The sequence below is a fragment of the Prunus avium genome, chromosome 7 (assembly GCF_965620075.1).
Source record: "Prunus avium chromosome 7, drPruAviu1.hap1.1, whole genome shotgun sequence".
In the NCBI taxonomy this organism is placed as follows: Eukaryota; Viridiplantae; Streptophyta; class Magnoliopsida; order Rosales; family Rosaceae; genus Prunus; species Prunus avium.
In genome coordinates this window covers 20,569,556-20,589,086 of record NC_142290.1, presented here as the reverse complement: position 1 = coordinate 20,589,086, position 19,531 = coordinate 20,569,556, and the positions used below count along the sequence as shown (strand labels likewise).

At 37.2% G+C, this 19,531-nt stretch overlaps 1 protein-coding gene and 1 pseudogene across 1 annotated transcript; both read right to left on the bottom strand.

Annotated features, from left to right (window-relative positions):
- Window positions 1-2,651: 2,651 nt before the first annotated feature.
- LOC110764193 (receptor-like protein EIX2) lies at window positions 2,652-11,821 on the bottom strand (annotated as a pseudogene).
- A 3,241-nt stretch (window positions 11,822-15,062) lies between these two features.
- On the bottom strand, window positions 15,063-17,968 carry LOC110764189 (receptor-like protein EIX2). The gene has a single exon (XM_021967102.2). The coding sequence runs from the start codon at window positions 17,869-17,871 to the stop codon at window positions 15,181-15,183; it is 2,691 nt and encodes an 896-aa protein (XP_021822794.2). The 5' UTR covers window positions 17,872-17,968; the 3' UTR covers window positions 15,063-15,180.
- Between the last annotated feature and the right edge of the window lie 1,563 nt (window positions 17,969-19,531).

The following is a 19,531-nucleotide window of genomic DNA, read 5'->3' as shown; positions in this document are numbered from 1 at the left end:
CTATCCGTTTACCATGCCCAATCTTCTCGTGAGTCCTGAGATCCTGGAAAAAATAATGGGTAGAATAGAAAGTAGCAGACGCGTTAAGTGTATCAAGCAAACGCCCAACAGATAACAAATTGCAATGAATATTGGGAACCAAGAGTGCATGAGACAGAGGTAAACAATGAGTGAGGTGGATGGTACCTTCACCGGTAACTAGAGAAGGTAAACCATTAGCACTAGTAATATAGGGGTCACGAGGGTTATGCGACAACTCATCAAACATATTATCATTATAAGTCATATGATCAGAAGCACCATTGTCAATTATCCAAGTAGTAGAACCCATACCTGGCATAGTATCGAAAGCACACAAATTTGCAGACGGAGCCGGAGGACGAGCCTCATCTTAAGTCATCGTGCAGGTGGCCTTAGGGCCGTACATACGAGCTTTGTAGTCAGCAAACCAATCAGGATAACCATGCTCCTTAAAACACTTCTCAGAATAATGATCCCCATTACAATGGCGACATTTAGGCGGACCTTCAAGAGAGCTAGGGGTAGAGCCAGAAGGACGAGACCCAGCAGAAGATCCAAATTTCCTGGAAGGGAAGCGACCGGTCGCATCGTGCTGGGCGACCGGTCGTTGACGAGTTGGGTCAACTTTGAGAGCCAGCGATCCTCCTCCAAGCATAGCGGACTGACGGATGTCTTCCTCCATGACCATGACATAGGCTTCGAGAGGGGGGGGGGGGGGAACAGGACTAAAAGCAAGAATACGGCTACGGACAACATCATACGGTGGATCAAGCCCACCAAGAAAATCATAAACTCGATCGGCTTCAATTTCTTTTAGACGACGAGCCCCATCAATAGAACAACTAAACTCATGCGGACGCAGACAATCAATCTCTTGCCAAATAGCATGGAGTTTTTCATAAAACAGTTTCACAGATTCACCATTCTGACCTATAAGTATGGACTGTCGTCGGAGTTGAAACAAATGAGAACTATTCTGAGTCACAGTATAGGTCTTCCGAGCAGCCTCCCATATATCAAAGGCAGTATCACCATGTTCAAACAAGGCACAAACTGGTTTAGTCATGGAATTGAGAAGCCATGACTGCACCAGACAATTATCTTCTTCCCATTCAACATAGGCAGCGGAATCTAGAGACGGAGCAGGCTTCTTCCCATTGATCCAACTTGCCATACGACGACTAGTAATCGTAATACGCGCACCACGAGACCAAGAGGCATAATTGGAGCCATCCAATTTGTCAGACGTAATCGAGGTAGAGTAATCACGCGAGGGACGTGCCTCCTTCGGTGTAGACGCACTAGTACCAATCACAACCTTGGAATCATCACCCATGATAGCAGCGGAAACAAACACAACACGAAGCAGATACGACAAACACAGCACGGGCACGGGCACAAGAACCCTAAAAGAAAGTAGGGCATACAGTAGAACACGGGTGGGCACAACACACACAGGTCACCAGAAACCTGGCTCTAATACCAAGTCAAACAATATGGTAGAATATTTTCAGATATATTTCATTCTCCGAAAGGAGGTATTTATAATACAAGGTTACAAACCCTAGTAGGGTTTAACTAGGAAATAAGTGGTATCCTAATTACATAATATATACACAAAAGGAAATCAATAAAATAATATCCTAATATATAATAGGGATATCTCGCTAACAAAAATCAAAGCTCTAACAAATATGAATATCATTTCTTTCCTTAGTAAGAAAATGCGACTTTGACTTTAGAAGAAATTGGTTTCCAGAAAATACGACGAATTGGTCAATTTGATGAAATAAAATCACTCAAATTCAAACAAATAAAAAGTTATTTTTTGAACAAGAATACTGATAGAGTAGCCTTAATTCCTTAGTTGCCACATTTTCCAGGAAACCAAACATAAAATAAGCAGAAAACAACTCAAAACAAAACAAAATTTAAATTATTTGTAAACTTTGACAACTTTAGAAAATATTGAAAAACTTATAGACACTAACTCTAAAATTATTTTATCGTTCCCTTTCAAAAAAAAAAAACTCTAAGATTATAAGGACTAAAAATCCACATTTTCTTAACTTCAGTTACCTTTTTTTTGTTGTCGTAATCATGGATTTCATTCAAAATTCCGAGGGGACTTGTATTCGACCTCTATCAATGACTACCCTTTTTCCTTCCAGAAGACCTGTCCAAACCCATGAAGGTCTCGCTCCACCAACGGCATTAGTGAAATCAACATCAGGAAAATAACGCCCTTTTAGCACTCGGGCCCAGAGAGCATTAGTTAAGGTTCATAATTTCCTCCTCTATTTGTTTTTGTGCGGTCAGTGTTATTGGGTGTATTTGGGGCTTTGGGTTGTGAGGTTGCCAAACATTTTGTAAACATCCTAATTTGTTGATAGTGGATGTGTTTGCACAGGCTTTGGACATACCTCAATTATACTTGTTGTGAGGAACTTCGTTAAATCTTTTATTTTCTGACTCAAATGGATTGAAGCAATTGTTTCGTTAAGGCACAATACACAAAAGTATAAATTCATATTACAATAACCAACTTACAAAATTGTAAAGGACAATACTAAACTTTGCTTTATTTGCTTGCATACATATGCCTTCACATGTGCAGCTTCTTCTATGCTCTACGATCTTTTCTGCAGATAAGTACCAATGGCTAAGACAAAATCAAGGACAGCATCTTTCACTTTGTCAAGGAAGTGAAAATAGGCATATCTCCAAGACCTCTTCATGGCCAAAGTCCCAAAAACTCCCCAGAACCCTGCACAGAAACCTATCACCATGTTGATGATGAACTGTAGCTTTTCAAGTTTACTGTCATCATCCTTTCCTCCATCTCCACTTGGAACTTGAGGTGCTTCTTCATTGTCTTGGCAACCAGTTGGTAATGGACACCTGCTAAGACCTGCATTGCCCTCATAAATGTCTTAAACTGGTTACCTGTTGGAATTTTCCCGAACAAGCTATTGTACGATAGATTCAGATGATTCAAAAATGTTAAAGAAACCATGCTCTGTGGAATTGAACCTGAAAGATAGATCACACTAATAGATCAAGAGTTTCTATCCATCCCAAGTTTCTGATATTTGCTGGGATATTTCACTACTACAAAAAACACTTTGCACGACGAAATAAGTTTGCTATGAAATATTGGTCGCGCAAAACTATTCTTCGTCGCGCAGAGATACTTTGCGCGACGAAAGTTAACTACTTTGCGCAACGAATTCTAACGTCGCTCAAAGCTACTTTGAGTGACGAACCTTTACTACTTGGCGCGACGAACCTTCACAACTTTGCGCGACGAATCTTAACTACTTTGCGCGATGAACCTTCACTTCTTTGCGCGACGAAGCTTAACTGCTTTGCGCAACGAACTTAACTACTTTGCGCGACGAATGCTAACGTCGTGCAAATATTTGCGCAACGAAATATTCAAATTTTTTTTTTTTTTTTTTAAATTTTTTAATTGTCGCGAAAGGTTTTGACATTTTGTTTTATTATTTCTCTTATATCAATTTAATTATATTAATTTTTTCAAATTTTTACTTTTTAAATTTAATTTAATTGTATCATTTTATTTTTTTTAATTACTTTAATTTAAATTGACATATTCAAAACAAAATTACATATAAAAAATAGTGGTCAAATTATCCAATATATATAATATTCAAAATGTACACATAAATTAACAAAGTACAATAGTAAAATCCTAATACAAGCCTATTGTGGTAGTAGTGGCGAAGGATATGTTTCGATAGTGTCCTAATCCTCAACTTTAGCCGTCAAAGTCTCGACGATTCCCTACAAAAACACAAATATGGTCAAATAACAAAAAAATAACATAAAATAATAACAAAAAATTGGCATAATCTCCCCTAAAATTGTTATACCCCAAATCCTACCCAAACTCCAATCCTCACCCTATACTCAACCCCAAACCCGGCACAAACTCAAAACTAACTCCAAAAACATATATTAATGAAAAAAATTTAAAATTTGGAGAGAATATACCTTTTGCAAGAATTTGAGTGAGTGAGAATGAGAGGGAGAAGTGAGTGTGAGAGAATTAGAGAAGATAGTGAGAGAGAAATGAGAGAGTGATTGAGAGTGAGTGAGAGTGAGAGATAGTGAAGAGAGAGATGAGAGATTAAGTGAGAGGAGTGACTGTGAGAGAAAGGGTCGGATTTGGGGAGAGGGAAAGAGAGAGGCGAGGTAAGAGTAGAAAACATTGAGAAAATGGTGGAGGAGTTATTTTGGTTTTAAAAACCGTATCACTTTGCGCGACGAAATATTATATTGGTCGTGCAAAGTCTTAAAAAAATTTTAAAACAAATTCCCGTTTTTGGTGCCCGCCCAAATTTTTAGGGTTTTGCACGACGAATTGTTGGTCGTGCAACGTTTGGCGCGACGAAAATATTCCCGCGTCCCATTTTTGGTACCCGCCCAAATTTTTAGAGTATACTTTGCGCGACGAAAGACTAAATATTGGTCGCGCAAAGTCTTAAAAAAAATTAAAAAAACTTTCCCATTTTTGGCACGCGCCCAAATTTTTAGAGCATACTTTGCGCGACGAAATATTATATTGGTCGCGCAAGGTCTTAACAAAAAAATTCCCATTTTTTGTGCCCGCCCAAATTTTTAGAGTTTTACGCGACCAAAAAAATCCCGCGTCCTATTTTTGGTACTCGCCCAAATTTTTAGAGTATTGCACGACAAATTGTTGGTCACGCAAAGTTTTGAGAGACGAAAAATTGGTTCGTAGCGCAATATTTATAAAAATAATTGTTATGAATAATTAAAACTAAAATAATTTTATTTTACGATTGAAAATATTAAAAAATAAAGAAATAATTTAGTTTAACAATATAAAATATAAAAATAAGTAAATAAGGGTTAGGCAACAAAATATTGATATTCCTTGGGCAAAGTTTTCAAAAAATAATAAAAACTTATGAAAACAACTATATCTTAAAATTTATAATGTATAATTAAATAAAAAAATAATTGGTTTGCCCGACGCATGTTTACATTATGACGTCGTGCTATTGGTTTTTGCACAACGACCCCGTTGTTATATTTTTTATTAAAAAAATTATTATTATAAAGTTTACTGAAAATGTGACTTTACTCCCTTCAAATTGAAATTTTTTTTTTTTTTACATAACTTTTCAACGATCCAACCATCAAACTTGTTTGTATATACTTCGAGATCGTATACCCCAAAAATCGCAAAAAACAAACATTCAGAGATCTAGTAATAAGACAAAACTTTTCAACGATTACAAATGAAAAATCACGATTTAACGGTTATTTTAACTCTGATTTTGATGATTTTTTATAGCTACACTCCTTGACCCTATATGAATACAATGACTGAATTTGATCTTCAATTTAAAATATTTACACTAGTGGATACCACTCAATGTTACGTCATATTTAACAAAAGTATAAATAAACTCTTAATTGTTAGTGAATATATTGTTTTGATGGCATACGCATTCTACAAAACTAGTTTCAACGATCCAACCGTAAAACTTGTTTGTTTATACTTCGAGATCATATACGCCAAAAATCAGAAAAAATAAACATTCAGAGATCAAGTAATGGGACAAAACATTTCGACGGTTATAAACGAAAAATCACGATTTAACGGTTATTTCAACTCTGATTTTGATGATTTTTTGCAGCTACACTCCTTGACCCTATATGAATACAATGACTGAATTTGATCTTCAATTTAAAAGATTTACACTAGTGGATACTACAAAATCTTATGTTATATTTAATAAAAGTATAAATAAACTCTTAATTGTTAGTGAATATATTGTTTTGATGGCATACGCATTCTACGAAACTAGTTTCAACGATCCAACCGTCAAACTTGTTTGTTTATACTTTGAGATCATATACGCCAAAAATCGGAAAAAATAAACATTTAGAGATCAAGTAATATGACAAAACATTTCGACGGTTATAAACGAAAAATCACGATTTAACGGTTATTTCAACTCTGATTTTGATGATTTTTTACAGCTACACTCCTTGACCCTATATGAATACAATGACTGAATTTGATCTTCAATTTAAAATATTTACACTAGTGGATACCACAAAATCTTATGTTATATTTAACAAAAGTATAAATAAACTCTTAATTGTTAGTGAATATATTGTTTTGATGGCATACGCATTCTACGAAACTAATTTCAACGATCCAACCATCAAACTTGTTTGTTTATACTTCCAGATCATATACGCCAAAAATCGGAAAAAATAAACATTCAGAGATCAAGTAATGGGACAAAACATTTCGACGGTTATAAATGAAAAATCATGATTTAACGGTTATTTCAATTTCGATTTTGAGGATTTTTTACAGCTACACTCCTTGACCCTATATGAATACATTGAACTAATTCGATCATCAATTTAAAATATATATTTTCTAACAAAAACCCAATCTGAACTACAATAATATATTTTTCTAACAAAAATATGATCCGAACTAAATTAATAAATTTAAAGCTACTTAATAAATATATATATTCCGTTTAATTTCTTAAGTGTTATGCATACAAAATATATAAAAAAAACAAAAATAAATTGGTTTAGGCGACGAAATATTTGGATTACGTCATGCAAAGATTTTAAAAAATAATTTTTTTATTTTATTTATCTTTGTAAAGACTTTGCGCGACGAACAACACTTGGTAGCTCAATACTTTGTGCAACGAAATTTAATAATTGGCCGCGCAAAGTCATGCAAAGATTTTAAAAAATAATTTTTTTTTTTTTTTGTAAAGACTTTGTGCGACGAACCACACTTATTTATTTTTGTAAAGACTTTGTGCGACTAACAACACTTGGTAGCACAATACTTTGTGCAATGACATTTAGTAATTGGTCACGCAAAGTGATGCAAAGATTTTTAAAAATATATATATATTTTTTTTGGTTGTAAAGACTTTGCGCGACGAACCACACTTGGTAGCGCAATACTTTGTGCAACGAAGTTTACTAATTGGTTGTGCAAAGTCATGCAAAGATTTTAAAAAATAATTTTTTATTTTTATTTATTTTTGTAAAGACTTTGAGCGACGAAATATATGTCGTCGCACAAGACTTTGTGCAACGAAGTTTATTTTTGTTGCTTTTCGTCGCGCAAAACAACTCTAAGCGACGATGTTTTGTCATCGCGCAAAGTGACTTTGTGCGACGATGTGTGTTTCGTTGCGCAAAATTTAGTCGCGTAAGACTTTTAGAGACGAAGTTTTGGCTTTCTTCGCTCAAAGTGACTTTGAGCGACGCTCAAACGTTTGTCGTGCGAGGGGTTTTTTTTTTACTAGTGTTTCCTGTCAAACGATTCATGGACAAATTTAAGGTGCCCAACTTTATTAGGCTTGTTAGCCCCACAGACATCTCTCCTAACAAGTTATTGTTTGAGAGATCAACGCTATTAACAAGGTAAAGGATGGAGTCATATTCAAGCACTCTTCCTTTTGACACTACCTTCACTTTTCCCTTGTAACTGTAGGATATTGTATCATTTTCTGTGACCTCAGAATTAAAGCCACTCAAATTACCTATGCAGTGGGGAATATTTCCAGAAAGATTGTTGTGTGTGAAGTCCAGTATATGGAGAGTGGAAAGGCCATATAATTGTAAAGGGATGCTTCCAGTAAATGAGTTGGACCTTGTTGCATTCCTAAAAGGACACAAATTAATGTGCAAACAACCAATTAAAAATACCCGCAAGTGCACGAATCTATCGAAGTATAGATTATGTAAGTACGGGGTCGATCCCACGAAGAACTTGTCGGTTTCCTATAAGTTCTAGTTTGAGTACGTAAAGAACACTTAATTGACACACCACAAATACGCAAATGCAAAATGGAAACTAAAAATAAGTAAAGAAGTGCAAAAGAAATGAAACAACACAAGAAAACTAAAGAAAAACACAAACAGCATTTTCTATCGCCATTTGATCACCTGTTTATCACCTGTGAACAGTGACATGAACAGTGTCGTGAATAGTGAACAGTGCGACCGGTCGTGTGAACAGTGACGACCGGTCGTTAGAAGCAGAGTCGAAATTTCAATAAACGTGTGATGAGCGACCGGTCGCGTGAACAGTGACGACCGGTCGCTTTCGGCAGATTTGTTTTCTCTGTTTTTCAGTTTCGACCTCTGTCCAGTTTTTGACCTATAACTTTCCAACCGTATGTCCAAAATTCAAGTTCTTTATACGGTTGGATTCAGCACAGAAAATGCAAGAACACAGCGCGGACCAAAAGTCCAAAACAATTACAGAAACAAATAAAATTCAGTAACAAAGACACAAAACGTGTCAAACACGCAACTCACACACACATTTTGGGGGGGGGTTTTGATTTGTTTCAAGTGACCTATTTCTATTGCATGAATGTAAATGAACTCTAAATTTAACAAGAATGGCAGAGATGAATTATCAAGATGTGAAATTAAAATGTAACACACACTAGGGTTTCGGAATCCACCCTAAACAATTCTACCAAAGTTCATGAATACTCAAGTGATGAACTCTAAACGTGTTGATGAAGATGTTCGCAATCAAGACCATGGGTCGTGGCTCAAGATGCATTGATTCTCTCTAATATACGTAAAGTGCATGGTTCGTGCTACAATACTTGTGCTCTCCTCATAACCGAACCTAGGTATGGTTCGTACTTCGATTCGATTACAAGGAAAACCCATTAAGTTCAAAGAGAATATGAACATCACAAGAATCCTAATAGCATGGTGTTTACATTAGGTATTCAAGAAACCAATTCACATGGATGGTTCTTACTCCATCCATCTATTGCTTAGGAAAACATGAAGATACACATAATCCCAACAATCTCAAGAGGCATGCTTTCAAAGATGGCCAACCAAGGAAAAACACACATCAAGGATAGATTAATTTGGTGAATTGGAATTCATCAACAATATTTAGAAATTCATACACTCAAGCATCAAAACAATAAGGTAATCATGTTTAGGGCTTCAACCTAAGCCCTAGCTATGGAGTTTAGTTGCTCATACTTATTCCAAATACAAACTCAAAATAAAATTAGAAAGAGTTTACAGATTTTCAGAAAATGATGAAAGCTTCAAGATCATCAATGGTGGAAGTCTTCTTCTCCACTTTTCTTGGCTGCACCTTGGCTTTTTCTTAGCTCCAACTCTCCCCAAAATCTGCTCTCCTCTGTGTAGACTGATGGAATAGCCTGTCTCTCCCGTTGCAAAGCTCCCCCAAATCAGATTGCCCTTTGACTTCTTCTCCCTCTCTCCTCCTTTTCAGCTTTTACCTTTTAATATAAAACTACCACCTTTGATAAAGCCTTAGCCCATTGTCCCCTTGCCATCATGAAGCTTTGTCCTCACAAAGATGCCAATTGCTTCAGAAATTATCTCAAAGCTAAGGTAACTTCTTGTTACCAAGAGTTATGGTAACAAGAAAATCAAAATAACACAAAGGAGGTAAAAGCTGGCCAAGTTCGGATTTTCAGAGCTGTGGTAACATGCTGGATTGGTTGGATGGGCAATACTTGTCCAATGGAGCTCAAATTTGGATATGTTGTAGTTAACATCCATTGGAACAAGTCTCGTGAAGATCATGACCTCATCCGAGCACCGGAGCATGTTGATCCCAGGTCAAGAAGTTGACCTACGAAAATGAACAAAAACAGAAATTATAACAAATAGTGCACTTTTAGCTCATTTTCATTCCAACCAAGGTAAAATCTAAGAAAACACAAAAAGGAAGTAAAAAGCTATAAAATGTCAAGAACTAACTCAAAATAGTGGGTGAATAACATGAAAAATCATGTGTAAAAATGAACCGAACAGACCTCAAGCTTAAAATTGATAAAGAGAGCATGCTTTCTCTGATGGAAGCTGGAATCGGTCCAGAAAACTTGTTATCACCAAGATCAAGAATCTTCATCTCAGTGCAGTTTTTCAAGGAAGGAACTTCACCTGAAAAGTTGTTGCTAGAGAGGGTCAAGAATCTGAGTGAAGTAAGAGAGCCTAAGGATCTTGGGATTGTACCAGAGAGGCTGTTGTTTGACATGTCTAAAAAATACAATGATGGTATATTGTTCCGAAAATGAGGAATCTCACCAGACAAGTTATTATCAAAGATAAGCATGACTTCTAATTGGATTAAATTACCAAAGGACAGGGGAATGCTTCCACTCATAGAGTTCCTAGAAATGTCTGGATATGTCAAATTGGGCATCACTTGACCAATGTTATGAGGAATTGGCCCTGAAAATAAACTGTCTCTAAGACACAGCAAGGTAATGTTTGAGGACCAGAGTGGGAGAGAGGGCCCTCAAAGCGGTTTGAACTCAAATCAACAATGGAAGAATAGCTGAATCTTAATGAATTGGGGACCCTGCCACTTAGTCGATTATAAGTAACATCTAGATTAGATAATTGCAAATCCAACTGCCAAAACCAATTTGGTATGGTGTCTAAAATCGTAGCATTATTGAGTACTACTGTGGTCAGCTCAGTCTGATTTCTGAGACATGAAGGAAATTTGGGACCCAGTTGGCATGATCTAATGTACAAGAATCTTAATTTGAAAGGAGGTATCCAATCAGAACTTATGTTGAAAACTATGGAATTGATTGGGGAACCAATTGATACATCTCTCAGGCCTCCAAGTTTTGCAAAATGAGCTTCTGTAATGGCACCTTCCCATGTGTTGCGAGAGATATGAAGTGAAACCAACGATGAGACCTCCCCAAGACTTTCTGGGATGATCCCACTCATTTGATTCCATCCAAACTCCCCCAAAGATGTTAAGTTTACAATCGATTTTGGGATTGAACCCTGAAATGAGTTCCACAACAAGTTGAGGTGTCTCAAGCTTTTAAGATATCCCAAAGAATCAGGCAGTTTTCCTGTTAGTCTGTTAAATGCCAAATCCAACATCTCTAATTCAGTGAGATTAAACAACCAAGGAGGTAGTGTGCAGTTGAAATAGTTGCCAGAGAGATCAAGAACCAAAAGGGATGTGAAATTGATAGAAGGAAGAGTGAGAGGAAGGATGGAAAGTCCACAAGCGGGCAAATGCAATTCAACAAGTGAAGGGAGCATATTAACAGTGGGAAGCCAATAGGATGTAGTCTTGGCAAGGTTCACTCCTTCCAAGTTAAGGTACTTTAAGGAAGAAAGAGTTGCAAGCCACTGAAGGTCATTCTCAATTGGTTCAACAATGTTATTACCAAGATCAAGATAAAGCAACCCTGAGAGGTTTCCAAGATTGGGGGGAGATATGCACCAGAGAGATTGAGGTATTTCAGTTTCTCTAGTGATCCAATGAAACTTGGAAGTTGAACACCTCCAAAGTTATTCATGCTCAAATCCAAGTGAACCAAATCTTTCAAAACAAGCAAAGAAGGGTTGATCTCACCACTAAATGCATGCTTTGTTGCTCCGTCACCAACCCACCCATCTGAATAGCGATTGCGAAGATCGAGCCTGTTGACACGTCCAGCAATGTTGTTACAGCCTACACCACTCCATTTGCAGCAAACTTCTCCCACCCAAGACGAAAGCTGACCGGAAGGATCTATGAGGCCTAGTTTAAGCTTGAGAAGGGCTTTCCTCTCTCTATATCTATGCATCCCACATTATGATCATCACTGCCAAAACCGAATTTAATGGTTTCAAGGGATAAAATTCCTAACAGTATTATTAGTGAGATGAGTTGGATGGAAGCACTAGCACTACTGTGACCAGAGTGGGAGTGGGCCCTCATAAAGGTTTGAACTCAAATCAAAAGGGGAATAATGGCTGAATCTTAATGAATTGGGCACCCTGCCTCTTAGTTGATTATAAGCAACATCTATAATATCTAATTGCAAATCCAACTGCAAAAACCAATTTGGTATGGTGCCTGAAATCCTAGCATTATTGAGTACCACCATGGTCAACTCAGTCTGATTTCTAAGCCATGTAGGAAATTTGGGACCCAGTTGCCACGATATAATGTCCAAGTATCTTAATTTGAAAGGAGGTATCCAATCAGAACTTATGTTGAAAACCAAGGAGATGTTTGGGGAATCGTTTCCAATTGATACTCTTCTCAGGCCTCCAAGTTTCACAAAATGAGCTTCTGTAATGGCACCTTCCCATGTGTTGCCAGAGATATCAAGTGAAACTAGCGATAAGAGCTCCCCAAGACTTTTTGGGATAATCCCACTCATTTGATTCAATCTAAGTTTAAACTCCTCCAAAGATGTTAAATTTCGAATCGATTTTGGGATTGAACCCTGAAGTGAGTTATCTGACAAGTCAAGGTATCTCAAGCTTTTAAGATATCCCAAAGAATCAGGCAGTTTTCCTGTCAGACTGTTAGATAAGAAATCCAACATCTCTATAGTTTAGTGAGATTGAACAACCAAGGAGGTATCGTGGAGTTGAATTCATTGCCATAGCGATCAAGAACTAAAAGGGATGTGAATTTGATGGAAGGAAGAGTGAGAGGAAGCATGGGAAGACTACAAGAGGGCAAATACAATTCAACTAGTGAAGGGAGCATATTAACAGTGGGAAGCCAATAGGATGTAGTCTTAGTAAGGTTCACTCCTCCCAAGTTAAGGTATTTTAAGGAAGAAAGAGTTGTAAGCCACTGAAGGTCAGTCTCAAGAGTTTCATGACTCTTAAGATCAAGATAAAGCAACATTGAGAGATTTCCAAGATTAGGGAGAATGACTCCAACAAAATATAAACCAGAGAGATTGAGGTATTTCAGTTTCTCTAGTGATCCAATGAAACTTGGAAGTTGGACACCTCCAAAGTTATTCATGCTCAAATCCAAGTATTCCAAATCTTTCAAAACAAGCAAAGAAGGGTTGATCTCACCATCAAATGCATTCTCTTCGTACCCATCACGATTGCCAAGATCGAGCCTGTTGACACGTCCAGTTATGTTGTTGCAGCCTACACCACTCCATTTGCAGCAATCTTCTCCCACCCAAGACGAAAGCTGTCCGGACGGATCCGTGAGGCCTTGTGTGACCTTGAGAAGGGCTTTCCTCTCTATATCTATGCATCCCACATTATGATCATCACTGCAGAAACCGAGTTTAATGGTTTCAAGGGATAAAATTCATGACAGTATAATTAGTGAGACAAGTTGGATGGAAGTACTAGCACTGCTGTGACCCATGATTCTTATGCAATGGGATGATCTGTAGGACTAAATATATGAGTCTGCAAGATTAAAATGAGAATTCAGATGGTTGAGCTTTTGTACGCGTCGTCGCGAACACGCTATCTTGTATATAGGATCTCTGGTTCCATATCTATGAAACGACTTCCAAGTCTTTCATAAAGATAAAATACTGACACTGCTACAATCTTGACTTGTGGGGTAAATAGTTCAACCCCATCAACACTTAAGCCATATAATGACTTTGAAGTCTAAAGTAGCAATTTCAGTCAATGGGATATTTGAGACCACAAATATGGAGTATGAATACTTGCGTCGCATATTTTTCAAATAAACTATTTGACGTAGTCATAGAAGAGTTATTTACATAAATTTTTACACCTTGAGGTTTTCAAAATTATACAAACATCCCCTGAGGTTTTAAATTGTTTTTACAAAACTCCGTTTCATTAATTTTTCATCCAAAAAGTGATGATTTTATCCACAAAAAAAAAAATTCTCCGAATGACAACTGATCTAACTAAATATTTGCTACAAGTAAATGAAATCATATAAAAGACTTCCAGATACGTTTTTGATGACTGGTAAAGGATGGGCTCTTTTGAGGAAATAGAAAAATTACTAAAAAAGTTCAGTGAAGATCAACTTTGGTTGATGGGTTTGGACCGTAAATTGGTTATGGAATTGTTCATCATGTGTTTAATTAAAACTATTGATTTCGTGTGAACTCACAAAACTAATTACTTTAAATAATCTAATCTACTAAAGAAATTCAAACTATTAATCCAAAAGGCAATAATACTTAAAATCCAGTAATATAGAAGGTTTCAGTTTTTAAGTATAAATAGACTGAAGATTAACATAGAAGACTATATATCAAATCTTATCTTGGTTGTACAAAAGTTCCACTTACAGACTTTGTTTTTTTTATAGACTCACAATCAGTATTTAAAATAAGTACAATATATTTTTTTGACCATATCATACTATCTATCTACTGTCAAAACTTGCTAATAACATACTACAAAGTACCAAAATTTGACAACATCGCTACAGCCAATTCCAAAGCGTAGCATGATTTATTTCCCTCAAACACCACCCAGGTCCCTTACGGGGGGACAAGGGAGACCATCTGAAACCAGAACACAAACCAAGGATGGAGGTGGCCTATCAGCCCATCTTTGCAAATCCACCGCACCCAAACCAATCCTTGCCACTTCATGAGCAGCACGATTCAAATTCCCAGGGGTCCAAAACCACTCAACTGACTCAAAGTTGGATTCCATCCTGCGAGTCTGATTGATTAGGGCTAGAATAGTCCAATCTCTGCAGAAGGGGGGATAGGGTTGATCGGAGTAATACGACCATCATCTGCAGGGGAGGGCCAGCTGTCAGATCAGATACAAGTATATATTCTCACCATTTAGGATCTGTATTCGACCTCTATCAATGATTGCCCTTTTTCCTTCCAGAAGACTTGTCCAAACCCATGAAGGTCTGGCTCCACCAACGGCATACGGCATTAGTGAAATCATCATCCGGAAAATAACGCCCTTTTAGCACTTGGGCCCAGAGAGCATTAGTTAAGGTTCATAATTTCCTCCTCTTTTTGTTTTTGTGCGGTGAGTGTTATTGGGTGTATTTGGGGCTTTGGGTTGTGAGGTTGCCAAATACTTTGTAAACATCCTAATTTGTTGATAGTGGACGTGTTTGCATATGCTGCTCTAGGACATACCTCAGTTATATTTGTTGTGAGGAACTTCGTTAAATCTTTTTATTTTCTGACTCAAATGGATTGAAGCAATTGTTTCGTTAAGGCACAATACACAAAAGTATAAATTCATATTACAATAACCAACTTACAAAATTGTAAAGGACAATACTAAACTTTGCTTTATTTGCTTGCATACATATTCCTTCACATGTGCAGCTTCTTCTATGCTCTACGATCTTTTCTGCAGATAAGTACCAATGGCTGAGACAAAATCAAGGACAGCATCTTTCACTTTGTCAAGGAAGTGAAAATAGGCATGTCTCCAAGACCTCTTCATGGCCAAAGTCCCAAAAACTCCCCAGAACCCTGCACAGAAACCTATCACCATGCTAATGATGAACTGTAGCTTTTCAAGTTTACTGTCATCATCCTCTCCTCCATCTCCACTTGGAACTTGAGGTGCTCCTTCATTGTCTTGGCAACCAGTTGGTAATGGACACCCGCTAAGACCGGGGTTGCCCTCATAAATTGACAGGTCAACAAAGGTCTTAAATTGGTTACCCGTTGGAATTTTCCCGGACAAGTTATTGTATGACAGGTTCAGATGATTCAAAAATGTTAAAGAAACCATGCTTTGTGGAATTGAACCTGAAAGTTTGTTCATTGATAGATCAAGACTTTCTATCCACCCCAAGTTTCCGATATCTGCTGGGATATTTCCTGTCAAATAATTCATGGACAAATTTAAGGTGCCCAACTTTATTAGGCTTGTTATCCCCATAGGCATCTCTCCTGACAAGTTATTGTCCGAGAGATCAACGCTATTAACAAGGTAAAGGATGGAGTCATATACAAGCACTCTTCCTTTTGACACCACCTCCAATCTTCCCAAATAACCGTAGGATTCTGTATCCATGTCTTTGACCTCAAATTTAAAGCCATTCAAATTACCTATGCAGTGGGGAATATTTCCGGAAAGATTGTTGTGTGAGAAGTCCAATATATGGAGAGTGGAAAGGCCACATAATTGTAAAGGGATGCTTCCAGTAAATGAGTTGGACCTCAAGCATAAAATCTTTAAAGAGAGCATGCTTTCACCAATGAAAGCTGGAATCGGTCCAAAAAACTTGTTATCACCAAGATCAAGAATCTTCAGGTTAGTGCAGTTTTTCAAGGAAGGAACTTCACCTGAAAAGTTGTTGCTGGAGAGGAACAAGACTCTGAGTGAAGTAAAAGAGCCTAAGGATCTTGGGATTGTACCAGAGAGACTGTTGTTTGACATGTCTACAATAAACAATGATGGTATATTGTTCCAAAAATGAGGAATCTCACCAAACAAGAGGTTATTTGACATCAACATGAAATGTAATTGGCTTAAATTACCAATGGACAGGGGAATGCTTCCACTCAAAGAGTTCCTAGAAATGTCTAGACGTGTCAAATTGGGCATCACTTGACCAATGTTATGAGGAATTGGCCCTGAAAATAGATTATCTCTAAGATACAGCCATGTAATGTTTGAGGACCATAGTGGGAGTGGACCTTCAAAGCGGTTTGAAGTCAAATCAACACTGGAATCATAGCTGAATCTTAATGAATTGGGCACCCTGCCGCTTAGTTGATTATGAGCGACATTTAGATTATCAAATTGCAAATCCAACTGCCAAAACCAATCTGGTATGGTGTCTGAAATCCTAGCATTATTGAGTACCACCGTGGTCAACTCAGTCTGATTTCTAAGCCATGTAGGAAATTTGGGACCCAGTTGGCATGATCTAATGTCCAAGTATCTTAATTTGAAAGGAGGTATCCAATCAGAACTTATGTTGAAAACCAAGGAAATGTTTGGGGCATCATTTGCAATAATTGATACTTCTCTCAGGCCTCCAAGTTTCGAGAAATGAGCTTTTGTAATGGCACCTTCCCATGTGTTGTAAGAGATATCTAGTGAAACCAAGGATGAGAGCTCCCCAAGACATTCTGGGATGATCCCACTCAATGAATTAGCCGCCAATATGAGGTATCTCAAGCTTTTAAGATATCCCAAAGAATCAGGAAGTTTTCCTGTCAGACTGTTATATGCCAAATCCAACATCTGTAGTTCAGTGAGATTGAACAACCAAGGAGGTATTGTGGATTTGAAATCGTTGTTAGAGAGATCAAGAACCAAAAGAGATGTGAAATTGATAGAAGGAAGAGTGAGAGGAAGGATGGAAAGTCCACAAAGGGGCAAATGCAATTCAACAAGTGAAGGGAGCATATTAACAGTGGGAAGCCAATAGGATGTAGCCTTGGTAAGGTCCACTCCTTCCAAGTTAAGGTACTTTAAGGAAGAAAGAGTTGCAAGCCACTGAAGGTCAGTCTCAATTGGGTTAGGAAAAAGGAAATTACTAAGATCAAGATAAAGCAACCTTGAGAGGTTTCCAAGAGTGGGGGGAATGACTCCAACAAAAGATGTACGAGAGAGATTGAGGTATTTCAGTTTCTCTAGTGATCCAATGAAACTTGGAAGTTGGACACCTTCAAAGTTATTCATGCTCAAATCCAAGTGAACCAAATCTTTCAAAACAAGCAAAGAAGGATTGATCTCACCACCAAATGCATGCTTTATTGATCCGTAACCATCTAACCCATCTGAATAGCGATTGCGAAGATCGAGCATGTTGACACGTCCAGTTATGTTGTTGCAGCCTACACCACTCCATTTGCAGCAATCTTCTCCCACCCAAGACGAAAGCCGATCGAAAGGATCTGTGAGGCCTTGTTTGAGCTTGAGAAGGGCTTTCCTCTCTATATCTATGCATCTCACATTATGATCATCACTGCAGAAACCGAATTTAATGGTTTCAAGGGATAAAATTCCTAACAGTATTATTAGTGAGACGAGTTGGATGGAAGCACTAGCACTGCTGTGACCCATGATTCTTAAGCAATGGGATGATCTGTAGGACTAAAGATATGAGTCTGCAAGATTAAAGAGTATAGAGATGCCCTGTATATAGGAGTAAATGAGAATTCAGATGGTTGAGCTTTTGTACACTTCGATTGTTCAAAATTATGCGTGGTCCCTACCTACACAAATTGTGTGAACATCGATTAAACGACTTCCAAGTCTCTGATAAAGATAATATACTGACAATGATACTGCTACAATCATACATGCGAAGACTTCCAAGTCAAGTTGAGTTGTGGGGTAAATAGTTCAACCACATCAGCACCTAAGCTATTAGAAGTTTAAAGTAGCAATTTCAGTCAATGGGATATTTAAGACCACAAATATGGAGTACAAGTCAGACAAATAATATCCAAAACAATACTTGCGTCGCATATTTTTCAAATAAACTATTAGAGGTAGTCAAGAGTTATTTATACTAACACCCCTTGAGGTTTTTGACTTTTTCACAAAACTCCTTGTGGTTTTAGAAATTACATGAACACCCCCTGAGGTTTTAAATTGTTTTCACAAAGCTCATTTTCATTTATTTTTCATCTAAAAATTGATGATTTTATACACACAAAAAAAAAAATCCTCCAAATGACAGTTGTCCTTCATATACTTTATTGAGAGCATTCACAATGGGCTCCCTAAACCACCTCTTTAGACAAATTTTAGAGAGGAATTGGAAAAATACAACTCCAACCATGCTCCCTATCCACCTCCTAAAATAAGGAGACCTATAGAAGCTCCTAAATCTGAGGAGAGAGAAAGGACTCCTAGTGGCTCCCTATAATTTAATGATGCTTTATTTAATGAGTATTTCAAACCTTTAATTAATTTTAACTATTTTTTATATTATTTTTTTTAATAGAGATTGATCAATTAAAAAAGAGTTATAGCATTTATGACCTCCTAAACTACAGAGCATGATTGGAGTTTAAATTTTATAGAGATCTCCTAAAGTAACTTTTATATGTTTTTAGCTAAAACTTAACTAAAAAATAGAGAGCATGATTGTGTATGCTCTAAGGTTAATTTTGTCATTTGCATAAAAAAAAAATTCAATAAAATCATCAATTTTTGGACAAACAATCAACGAAAAGAGTTTTGTGAAAACAAACTGAAACCTCAGGGAGTGTTCATGTAATATTTGAGACTTGAAGGGATTTTGTGAAAACACAAGAAACCTCATAAGGTATTAGTGTAAATATCTCGTCATAGATATGAAACAAGAGGTCCTGCCATATATGTATGTTTTTAAAAACTCTCAAATCCTACGAATTTCATATGACGACATTATCAAAAATGAAACTTGTTTATAATTTACAAATCAAGCAGTATGCATGGTGTTTATGTAATATTATAAGATCACAATCCACTACATGCGCTAATCTCTACCACCCTTCTTCTCTCTTCTCTCTCTCTCCAACAACAACCCACCACCTTATCAACCTCCAACCCGAGCCAATTTCCCCAGACCAATACCTGGACAACCTGGATGAGTCCATTGAGTCTAATTCTACTCACAATATTAGACCAAAATTGTTAAGTTGTGATAAATATTGGTGTCAGACCAGATTAGTAGTAGTCCTCGGTAGTCCGTTGTACACCACTTAAAACATAAGAATACCAACTGATCTGA